Genomic DNA, 12005 nt, shown 5'->3' with positions numbered 1-12005 from the left:
ATGCTTGAAAAATAACAAAACTTGGTAAGGGTATCAATAATTTAGTTGTTAACTGTATTTCTATTTTATTTGTAAATATTAGGAGTTAAACACTATAATGGTGAGGACTTACTAGGTCCAACAGTCATGTTAGGTTGAGACATGATCTTGTTCGGTGGTATCTTGGACCAGTTCACAGTTCTCATCTTCTTCTTGGGCTTGGGAGGTCCTGAGGCAACAGGTGGTCCAGGGGGGCGAGGGACGCCCATTCCTCCTATAGGAGGGGGAGGTGGTGGACCACCTCCAGGGAATGGAGGAGGAGGAGGTACACCACCACCAGGAAAGGGTGGAGGAGGGGGAGGAGGTGGACCGCCTCCAGGGAATGGAGGAGGAGGAGGTACACCACCACCTGGAAAAGGTGGAGGTGGAGGTGGAGGTGGAGCCCCGCCCATGCCTGGAGGTGGTGGCGGCGGTGGGATACATGAACCACCTGGAAGAGGAGGTGGTGGTGGAGGAGGAGGTGGCGGAGCACCAACCCCTGGTGGAAGTGGAGGTGGTGGTGGTGGTGGTGGTGGTGGTGGTGGTGGTGCAGGTGCTGCACTTAAAAGTGGGGCTCCTGTCCTTGCCACAATTACATCTCCTGTACTAGTCCTTGGATCAACAAACTCTACAGCATCAGTCTGGATCTCCTTGTCCACTTTGACAACTGTCGGAGCAGACACTGCAGGTTTCTCTGTGATCGGATCTAATCCTTTCCTCAAGAGAAGAATAATGTCCGTGAGTCCTTTGGTCAAGAGGTTTTGAATATGTTCAGGGTTGTCCAGTGCTGTGCCCTGATTGACCAACCGATCTGCAAGCTCCCAGAGATCATCAGAGGTCTGGTCATCAGGATCAAGCTGAAGTAAGGCATGGAGAATGGACAGAAGGGAAGCTGCCTGAGGACTGTTTCCAACCTGTAGCAACATGAAAGGACAAATTATAAACCTTGACTTTGACTTGATAGCAGAATTAAAATGTCCAGAAATATATTAGCCATACAAGATTTGGACAAAATCAATATAAATTCTGAACTGAATTGTGATATATAACATGGCAAGTTTGTGTCAATCTATGATAATAACTATATCAAAGATTTCAGCATATCTGATGACTGGTTATATATTGTAGCTTGGAAACCTTGGATCAGACAAATGAATTATCATAGAATTTGTTTTTCCGATGTAAATAATGTTCATTGTTCCATCACACATGGTAACATATGGGACACAAATAGCCATGACCTTTGACTACCAGCTTTGTCCATGCTGCCAATACATAAATTGTATCATACGATTCTGACAACTTTTTCTAACATTTCAATCTGAAATGAATGGCTATATCAAGCATGATATGAGCATATGAACTGCATGAACTCCTAAAGAACTCAACATATTATTTATAGAAATGCCAAAAATTATGAAATATTTTATACCTTCTTGAATATAGCATGGAAGCATTCCACAGGGCTGTTGAGATCAACTCCATCATCAGGGTAATAGCTCATCAACTCCTCATCATCAACCAGTTTCTGTTCATCGAAGACATCTAGCTGGATAGAAAGCTCACTGTCTTCAGAGTCATTTTTTCTGCGGTGGAAAGAATGATGAAAGACGATATCTGATACATATTCTACAAAACTTTTCCCATTGCTATATCACTGCTTTTATTGACGTTTGATGCACTCTGTATCGTGTTCTCAACAAAATAAGAAAACACAATTATAAACTAGTTTCTGTTCATCAACAAAATCTAGCACACTGTCTTCAGAATTACTTTTCCTGTAGTTAAGTAGTTCCAGGTAATATGCAGTTGGATTTCCATTAGATACTAATCCCACACAATGGTCTTTTTTGTGGTTAAGAAATGATTAATTTAGATCACTGGTACAGTCACATTCTGCACAACTTTTATGATCGCTATCTGTCGCCTGACTGATTTTAAATGTAATCTGCACCATTTTTAGATTATTGTATCCACCTCATATCTAATACAAGCGGAAACTTTAAATCAAATCAGAATTTTTTAAACAACAAGCTCCTTTTAGATAGCTGTATGTAATAATGTATTGGAATTAAATTAAAATGGTCTCATGTCCTTTTCCAAATTTCAAGATGTTCTCATCTTTTATTTAACATTTAAAGTATTGGCTTACAGTAATTAAGACATGCAAACATGCTCATTGGGTTTCAAAGCAAATACAGAATCATGCTAATTCATACTCAAATTTAATTCAATCTTCGTTTTGCAACAGCTCCTTCTACTATTAGTACATTTGCCTTGGCATTTGTGAGGTATGAATATGAAGGAGAACTTTAAGAAAATGATGTAATGTTTAAAGCCCCACTGCACTACTTGTAGCTCCTTGCGCCCTCTATATAGCAAACAATGCCTAATCGGTGACCATTGGTCCCCCATGGCCCCCTTTTTCTTATGTTAATTGAGAGCTGATTTGATGAGATAACAACCTGTCAGTGACCATGCAGGGAGGTCTAATCCCTCCTGGTCAAACTAGTTCAGATTGGCTTTAAAGCAATACTGACTGATGAACTTTCTGCCCTAGACTAGTGTACAAAAAGTGTGAAACCCAATAGTACCAAATTTTTTGCTTTGTGGGGGAATGGATGTGACAATCAACCGTACAGCTAGGGAAGCAGCAAGTTTCAGGACCACATAGCTGCTACAGCTGACCTGAGATGGCACGAGAGGGGATTTTGGGGGGAGTGCATCTAGTACAGTGTGGCTTTAATGAGTCCAACTGAAAAAAGACAACAGGTTGAACAACAACACCCCCAATGGCAAGAAGCAGTCAGTCTGAAGTTAGTTTGAGGTTTGGAGGAGTGACTGAGATATAATGCAACAACAGAGCTGTCGACAGCCGTCAAGTTTGGTCAGATTTCTCTTGAAGTATGAACTCCTTAAACCGCAAGGAGTGCAGGTGGCAATGGCAGGATGCATGATTAGTTGTGCAATATGTCATCCTGGACTTTAAGAGCTGTCTTGAAGAATTAAGCTCAAAGCGCTTGATATCTCAACACAAAGTACTTCTTTGTTGATGAAAGCAAAAACTGAGCAAAGCAAGCATTTCCTTTGTTTCATGATAGGATGGTACAAATGCTGCTGTGAAAATCTTTTTTTGTTAAAAAAATGCATTGCAAAATCTTAACTATTTAAGCAGAAACATATTGGAGCAATGGCTGCAGTGATCATGCTTTAAAGTAGGCTCTAAAACAAAGTAGAATTAGGGGTTTATTTAAACAGCAAGCACAATTCAAAGCATGTTCATGATTGAAAACTTTGTAAAGTTTATCACGTGTAACTTAATGATACAACTACCAGCATTTTTTAGCTAAAAATACTCTAGTACATGTAAATGAAGTAATGACCAAACTTCATTTGTAACATTTTCCAATGGTTACATTAAAAAAAAACAATCGTCATAAAGAACAAATATATATGTGATCAAATTCGTCTAAACATGTGAAAATGTTTTATTTTCTACTTAAAAACTTCTGCTAAGCATTGATGACATCGCAGTAACCACCCATAAAATATATTAACAATGTACCATATTTATAACAGAATTAAATCTACAGAAGAGAAAAAAAAGCCCTTAAATAACTTGAAAATCATTTTGGAATACATATCATGACAAGATCACCTTTACAATATCTTAGCTTTGTGGTATGATGGAAATATTTGTCCATATTTCTGCACAAGAATATCAAAAATGTAAACTATTACATTACATAAAATTATTTTTGGTTTTAAATCACTACTTCTACTGCACTGTTTTCTTTTTATGTAACAACATTTAAACAAGACATGTTGGTTCAATATACAAGTGAGAAACATCAACAATAAGAAGATACCAACAAAGTAAAGTTTTAGGACTTACACCTCGCATTAGAAAATAATGCACAGTAGGTGATTTTCTATTAACAAATTACTGAGAACTGTTCACTGGCGAACAATATTAAAACTTCAAGAATATCGCTATTGCAAACAACTTTGTGAATTCACACTAAAACAAAAACAAAAACATTTTAGATTAGATATGGAACCACTCAATCAGCACACATAATTAAGAGGAAACCACAATATGGACTAAGTTATTGTTCTTTTCTATGATTTAGTTCACAAAAAAGAATCACAGAAAATTGATAAATCAGAATTAAAAACATATAAAGCTTACCTTACTAAAATGCTTGCTTGCCCCGTCATTGTGTAAAAATGACTAGCAAAGTATCAACCCTTTTTTTCTCTGCGGCATGACCAACAGATCCCAACTCATTCTAAAGGAGGGGGAACCCCATCATCATTAAGTTTACAAAAAAATGAGGGTTTCCCCTGACTTCTTGTCCAATATGTCAGCAAATCTTTGAATAATTTTTCTTTGTGAAACACGTTACTGTCACAAGCAGTTGCTCAATATTATAAAGGACAGCCATGCTAGTGCTGGAAGAAGGCCAGTATGGACTCATAATTAATTCTCTGAATCATTGTTTTTTAACTGGAAAATGGAGTTATAAACAAGACTCCCTCTTTATCTTACTGGGGAATTCACTATTTAAAGGTTGATAATTCAATAATAAATGTCATTATTAAAAGCTATATATATATTTCACTTAACTTTGAGAATGATTTCTCGTAATCAGCAAATAAGACTACTATGATAATTGTAAACTTGGTGAGGCCCAAAATTTGATATTCACATGAATAACAAAAACAAGGTATGCCTCAGACCTTAAATTAATTGATCCTCCAACATATACTTATAAACATTTGATCCTCTGTATTTGTATTCACATGTACAATCATTTTCATTCCTTGCTTTTATTGTCCCTTGAATATGTAGATGACATTTGTTATAATCGTTTTCAATGCACATTTTTTAGATTTGCAACCAATGTTTAATTTCTTATTTTTATTTTCTTTAATCTTCTTGTACATCTTTTGCACGTTGGCCATTTGCAACAATTGTAACACTTTTATGAGTTATGTGGAAATTAATTAATTGAACCACAACCGATTCCATTGTTCAAACAATCCTTCTAATCAGGATAATAAGCCTTCTTCATTAGGGGTTAATTTACGCCCACCCAGATGGTCAACAAAATGACACTCATGCCAAAATTGCTGATGCATTCTGCGATATTTTCTCCTCCAAACTTCTTCTTTCGGTGACTTTAACTTGACAACATTTGCACGCTTCAAAATGACAAGACATGGGGGAACAACTGTTGACATGAAAGTTTTTGCATGTGTTTGTGTCCTAGTTGTTCTATTTTATTAGAGGGGGAAAATTCATGACATACTTTAAGAGTCACATCAGTGAATCATTTTTAATGTTATGCAAGGTGTCGCTGTTCAATGCCAAAACTTAACTATCCTTGCAAGTTATACATTCAAAACCAATCATTTCCATTCTTCCGATTCTTTGAAAACAAAAGAATTTGGAAAGTATTCCCTTAAAAACATGATTTGTGATTTATTCATTTTAACTTCTACATTAAAAAAAAACTATAGCTGTATTACATTAGCATAATCATACATAATTCATTTTCATTTTGTAATGATCACTTTTCCTTAAAAAAGTATGTATGATAAAAGAATATCGATGGTTACCGGTATATGTCTTGGGTTTATGTCCATACAATTTTTTAAATCCTTATCTCCCATTGTATGAATAGTAAAATGCTGTGTCAAAGAGCTGTCCATACGGAGTGGCAAATCTCAGCATGCTACGAAACATGGATTGAAATTTCACATTGTATGGACACCACGGTTTGAGTAAAATGAAATCATAAAGAGTCAGATTATGACGAGATTGAATCAGGTAATAAAATTCTGTATTGACACACTCACGGTGAAAAAATACAAGTTCAACTTGCCAATTTTTAATAAGTCTGTCAACATGACACTGCCAGGAAACCATAGGAGCCACCTGTGCAGAATTCTAATTTTAGTTTGGCTCGACACGGTCCCTGTGATTCCATTCCATAACACCCGAGGGCAGTATTTAATCATCAGGATCTGCGAGGATTGACTTGTTTGTGTTGATGGGAGCGTGGCCTAATTTGGATGCAGTTCATACATAGAGGACTGTGTACGGTAATGCTTATTTATGTTCATACTTCCGTTCTGCCTTAAATAAAGTTTCCTCCTTCCTTCCATTTCAATTTTGAGGTCACTGTCACAAAGTACCTTAAGACAATATCTGTACATTCGATGACTATGAGAGCCTATGTTGAATATTTCTTCTTTAAGAGTATCTCAAAAGTGAAATGTTGCATTCTCCGTTCAATAACGTATACATGAATTATACTTTGCAGAAAAACTGTTGTAAAATGCACTGCCCCCCCCAACCCTTTTATGTTGTTCCCCTTACTAGTCCCTTTATTAACAAAACTTTGCACAAACTTTAATAATTCCATCAAACACATAGCAATTCACAAGTTAACATTTTGTTTTACAAAGTTAGTGCATGCATCATAATCATAAATACACAATATGATAGAAGCGCAGCCTGTGCATTTTTATTTAATTTTTTATTTTGTTTGCAATAAGAATAATTTCATTTATAAAGCACCTTTTTAATAGATAAATGGCAGTGGGCTTGACAGCATTCACATGTTTGGGAAAATCATTCAAGGCTAAGGATTTACACAGGTATGGTGGATTGGATGGGATGGGGGGGGGGGGGAGGGTTGGGTTACACAGAGTGTGGATGTATACGTGTACAGACATGGGGTGGGAGTTTTGTAACTACTAAAGGCGTTATTTGACATTTTGAAATGGAAATAAGAAATATAGTTTTGCACCATGCCCTAGAAAGAGAGGCTAAGAGAAGGGGAGGGGGGGGGGGCTAATGAATTAACTAGGTAAGAGGGGCTGAATAAAAGAAACATACAGGGAGAGGTTTCCAGCTATATGTTGTAGGGACAATTTAACATTTTGAAATGAAAATAGAAACATAACTTTACACAATGGAATAAATAAGAGCTAGGACTAAAGAGTGATTTTTTTTGTTGGGGTGGAGGAGGAGGGGGATAAGCCAGAAGCACAAGGGAGGGATATAATTGTGATTACTCAAAACTATTTTGGAACAAGGTCTTAAATTTTCTCAGAAAAATAGAAGCATTGTTTGATAATGAAAAAATTGTTTGCACTGTTATAATTTTAGGCAATCAATGTGATTATATAAATTCAAAATATGTAGTTTTTAAAAATATATTAATTAATTTACTTCCTTATATTTTATATAACACAAAAAGGAAAATGTGATTTTACAAACATATTCAAAATTTATTTAAAGGAAATATCATTGAGGGCAGATGTTGAAAAGTATAACCTCTGGAAAATGTTAATTATGTTTTTAAAAAGTGTAATTCATTTTGTGATATAAATATAAGTATAATCTATGAGTTTTTCTTTGTAATCTAATATGTTTTTAATGTAAGTATTATTCAATTTATAAATGATGGAGAAAAAAGGAAAGAAAAGAAAAGCCTACATAATCAAAGGCATAATTTTACACTAACAATGTTGGTGAATTTATCCAACGTTATAAAAACTGTGTTGTATGCTGCTAAATGAAGAATCAAGAACTGCATAGACAAGGTACACATGTGCACAAAGAACACAATGAATTACTCATCATAATCTAATGAATGTTCATTATGTGTGAATGAAAAGTACTTTTTGACACTTCTGAAAAGCAAATCACTTCTTTTTGTAAGTATTTGAAAGCAAGGCTTTTTTCTTCATTAAAAATATTTTCAAACTTATTTAGTAAGAAAAAATTAGTAAAAGAGGAACAAAAAAACATCTCTCGAGATAAGCAAGCTTTTCTTTTTTTGGAGAGAGAGAGAGAGAGAGAGAGAGAGAGAGAGAGAGAGAGAGAGAAAGAGAGAGAGAGAAAGAGAGAGAGAGAGAGAGAGAGAAAGAGAGTGAGAGAGAGAGAGGGGGGTTAACGAAAACAAGACCAGCAAAATTTCATTAAAAGAGAGATGCAAGTAAAGAAATAGTTGAACAAACAAACAAACAAATGTGTGCAATGCATGACAAAAGGCAGAAAGTGCAATCAACAAGCAAATCATATTTCAACCTTTTACTTTCACCTTACCTTCCTTCATTCGATTCAAGCCTTTGTGAAAAAAATAAAATGTAAAACCAAGAAATCATAAATATATAGACAGTATGAAACAAGCTACATTTCGGTAACCTGTGATATATTTAGAAAAATGACACATATCAGTAACAAATAACTATGGGAACATACAACATTAAAATCAAATAGCACAAAAATCAAATATCAAAATAACTTGTGAACTGACATTTGCTTTGGTGACATTTACTTCAGCGACATTTGCTCCAGGCTTATTTTAAGGTGAGGTTTAGGGTTAGGATAATGGTTAGGGATAGTGTCACATTGAGTTCCATGGCTGAAGTTAACACACAATAATGACTGCATTGCCGCAGAAGCATGTGTCGTGCAGCCACATATCTCTCACTGATAACTAAAGCATTTCGACTTTCGATAATCACTCAAACAATTGCATCAAAATGATAAAAAGCTCCGTCTTCCTTTCTTCCGGGGGACTGTATCATATGATACTGCTTTGTATACAGTTGCAAATGTCACCTGGTTCTGAGGCTTACAGCATGCCCAGTCTCTCCCAACCCCCCTGGGAGAGGGCTAGGCTCATTGGGTATGTCTTCATCAGCTTGAGATTGCCAAATAGCCCGCTATTTCTGATTTGGGAAAATAAGCCTGAACTTGTGAATCGCGTCTTCATCAGCTCAAGACTCCACCTCAAAACTGGAACTGGAGCTCAAGAAATTAGCTCAAGATATGTTGCTCAACGTACGCGCTTTGTGCAAGTTTTCGGGGCTGGTGAAGACGGACCGGACAAATAGCGGGATATTTTGCAAACTAGCCCAAGATGTCTTGGCAAGATTATCTCGACCAAATATCCCACTAATTGCAACTACAGGCTGATGAAGACACAAATTAGCTGGATAATTTGTGATCGGGATAGTTAAAATGGCGGGTTATTTGGCAATCTTAAGCTGATGAGGACAGGCCTATTGAGGGACATGATAATGGGATGCTTGCCCCATATCTCAAGATCAAATATCAGAGGGAGAGAGAGAGAGGCATCCATTGAATTTATCGGACCAGTCACATTGATAGGGGGCGCCAGACTGACAATGTGAAGTCACCTGTACACAGCCTTAAAGGTTACATCATGGTTGGAATGAAATTAGAGTTTACTTTCAAATGGGTTGGCCTGAATTAGATTTTACTTTCTAATGGGTGGCCTAAATTAGAATTAACTATGCAACGGTTGGCCTGAATTAGATTTAACTATCTATTGCACGGCCATTGTAGAGACTAATGTGTTTCTGAAAAGATTATTTGAATCATAGCATGATATTTCATGCACAGGCAGATCAATAAAAATGTCAAATTCATATGGTTACTGTGGAGACTGATGGGTGCTGATGATTTATTATCTACATTAGATCTAATATAAATGAATTATTGAATTATAACATGATGTTTTTTGCACAGGCAGGCATATCAATCAAGTCATCTATTATACAGCCACTATCTGTAATAGTGATTTGCTATCTATGTGAGATATGATAGAAGTGATATTTGAATCATGGCATGATATTTCATGCATTGTCATATGAATCATATGTACTACTTCATCTTAATCGGAGAGTATGATGGGTGTTAATGACTTACTACCTATAATATATCTTATGAATTATAACACGTTTTATGCATTGGCAGTCATATAAATTAAATCATCTATTGTACAGTCGTTGCCAGGGATTTTGCAATCTGTTGAAAAAGATCTTTTGAATCAGAACATGATATGCATTCAGATTACACTGAAATTTAATGTTGAACTGCAATTGTTGAAACTAATGAGAGTTGCTGATTATATATTATATCAGATCTGTCTAAAATGATCACTTCAATTATGATGTTTTGTGATGCAGAGGTATATAAATAAAATGTAATGTTATATAGGGAATTAGGGGTTGATGGATGCTACATATTGTACAATCTGTTAACAAATTTTGATTGATTTGATTTGATTTTCTTTTCTTTTTCTTTTGAATTTTTACAAATATATAACAAACAAATATTGCAAATTTACACATGACAAAAGAATATACATGTATGTAGAATAAAGTAAGGCTGGGTGTAACTAATCGAGAACATCAAATAAGATAAGATAAAGATATAAAGATATAGCACTGTACTATCTAGATTAGATATATGCTATTCATGATAGACATTATCTTTGAATTAGGATACAATATTTCTTACACTGGCATAATATATGCTTTACAGTACAAAGCCTGCTTATAAAATGTAAAAAAACAGCTTCATGTATCTGATTTGCCATCCTTTTTCCATATTCCCCATAAATTATAATCACACAAGATTGAATATGAATATAACCAGTCTGATACTGTGATCAAAGCTTTATTTTACCATAATGTTACATTCAAGAAAGGGACTGGAAGTGAATGATATTCTTATATCTTATTATAGTTATTGGATAAATCCTAAATAGACTGATTGATATCAGTATCTTAAAATATTTGAAAACACTTTCCCTCATTTATCTAGAAGAATATCTGATAGGCCTCATTGGAACTGTATTCAATTTTAAAACACTGACCACCTTAATGTGTATTTTTGAAAAAATCTACTCATATTTTTCAAACACGATTCATTGGGAAAAGCTCATTTTTTAAAGCATGTTACTTGCCTACATGATATGAGTTAACATTAAAACAGGTGCCTATAACAAGAAAAAGAACAAAAAATAAGCGCAATCACTCTACACATTGTATTCACATGCTAGATTAGTATTTGGGGTAATGCGCTCCAATTTTTCTGAGTCTGTCGGAAGACTTACGCTCAAACACATTCTAATTCAATTTCTTCACAGCTTCCCATTTACTTATAGATTAGCAGCTTCCTTTTGCCAGCGATATTTTCCTTCTTTTTCTTTCTGTCTTTCCTTTCCTTTTTTTTTCTTTCTTTGTCTGCGTTTTTTTCAATATAAAGTTTTCTCCCCTCCCCTCCCCTCTCTCTCTTCCTCGTTCTCTTTCTGTTTCTCCCTGTAGTGTATGTCTGTAGCTGTCTCTATTTCTGCCCGCCTCCCTCTTCCTCACTCCCTCTCTCCCTGTCTGTCCGTCTCTCTCTCTCTCTCTCTCTCTCTCTCTCTTTCCTCTCCTATCTATATATCTATTTCTAAAGGTGATGTTTTTGCCTGCACACTTCCCTCACCCCTCTCTGACTCTGTCTCTGTCACTCTATCTCTCTCTTCTTTTCTTTCTCTCTCTCTCTCTCTCTCTGCCTTAGTATGAAATGTGAAAAGCTTCCAGTATCTTCCTTTTTAATTAAAATGATAAAAAAAACATTCTCTACAACTCTCTGAAAGCTCTTGCTTTAGGGAACTCATAAGACCTGTGTGAGGACAGTTCCCAACGATGACTTCCTCTCCAGTCCATCACCACATCTCCATCCATCCATCATTTCTACAACATTGCGAAACGGGGTGTCTACATGCACAAACGAGTTTCATTAAAGCAGACAAAATCGGCTTTCTGCCAATCCTTGCTAAATAGACCTGAAAAAAATGCCTGTCATCTAGCACTCCCTTCCAATATCAATCTTATTGCCTTAATGGTCCACTGCTGTAAGCTCCAGTGATCTTCGAAGTGCCAAAATTCACGATATTACATCGAAATCAGGCTCTTAGCATAGAGAATCAGTTTTTTTTTTAAGGGGGTAAGAATTGACAATGCTTGCATGACAGTTTGAACAATTTCAGTCTTATTGCTTGATAAAAACAGATATGTAATTACTGTATGGAATGACCATACCCTTTGGAGTCATCATCATTTCGCTTTGTGTTTCAAATCATCTATGAATGTCTGATATTACAATC

General features: G+C 35.7%; 1 protein-coding gene across 2 annotated transcripts in view; it reads right to left on the bottom strand.

Moving 5' to 3' along the window:
• LOC579910 (inverted formin-2) overlaps positions 1-12005 on the bottom strand; it is a 43711-nt gene that overhangs the window by 15817 nt on the left and 15889 nt on the right. Inside the window, exons 4-6 of one of the 2 annotated variants that reach the window (XM_030980753.1) lie at positions 8144-8164; positions 1451-1604; positions 113-932 (exon numbers count right to left, since the gene is read on the bottom strand). In XM_030980753.1, coding sequence (XP_030836613.1) covers positions 113-932; positions 1451-1604; positions 8144-8164 — 995 coding nt within the window. The remainder of the gene's footprint in view (positions 1-112; positions 933-1450; positions 1605-8143; positions 8165-12005) is intronic. The other variant, XM_030980754.1, reaches the window with a different exon arrangement.

The sequence above is a fragment of the Strongylocentrotus purpuratus genome, unplaced genomic scaffold (genome assembly GCF_000002235.5).
Source record: "Strongylocentrotus purpuratus isolate Spur 01 unplaced genomic scaffold, Spur_5.0 spur5_scaffold_11, whole genome shotgun sequence".
Classification (NCBI taxonomy): Eukaryota; Metazoa; Echinodermata; class Echinoidea; order Camarodonta; family Strongylocentrotidae; genus Strongylocentrotus; species Strongylocentrotus purpuratus.
The sequence above is the reverse complement of the archived record's forward strand: the minus strand, read 5'-3'. Positions and strand labels throughout refer to the sequence as shown.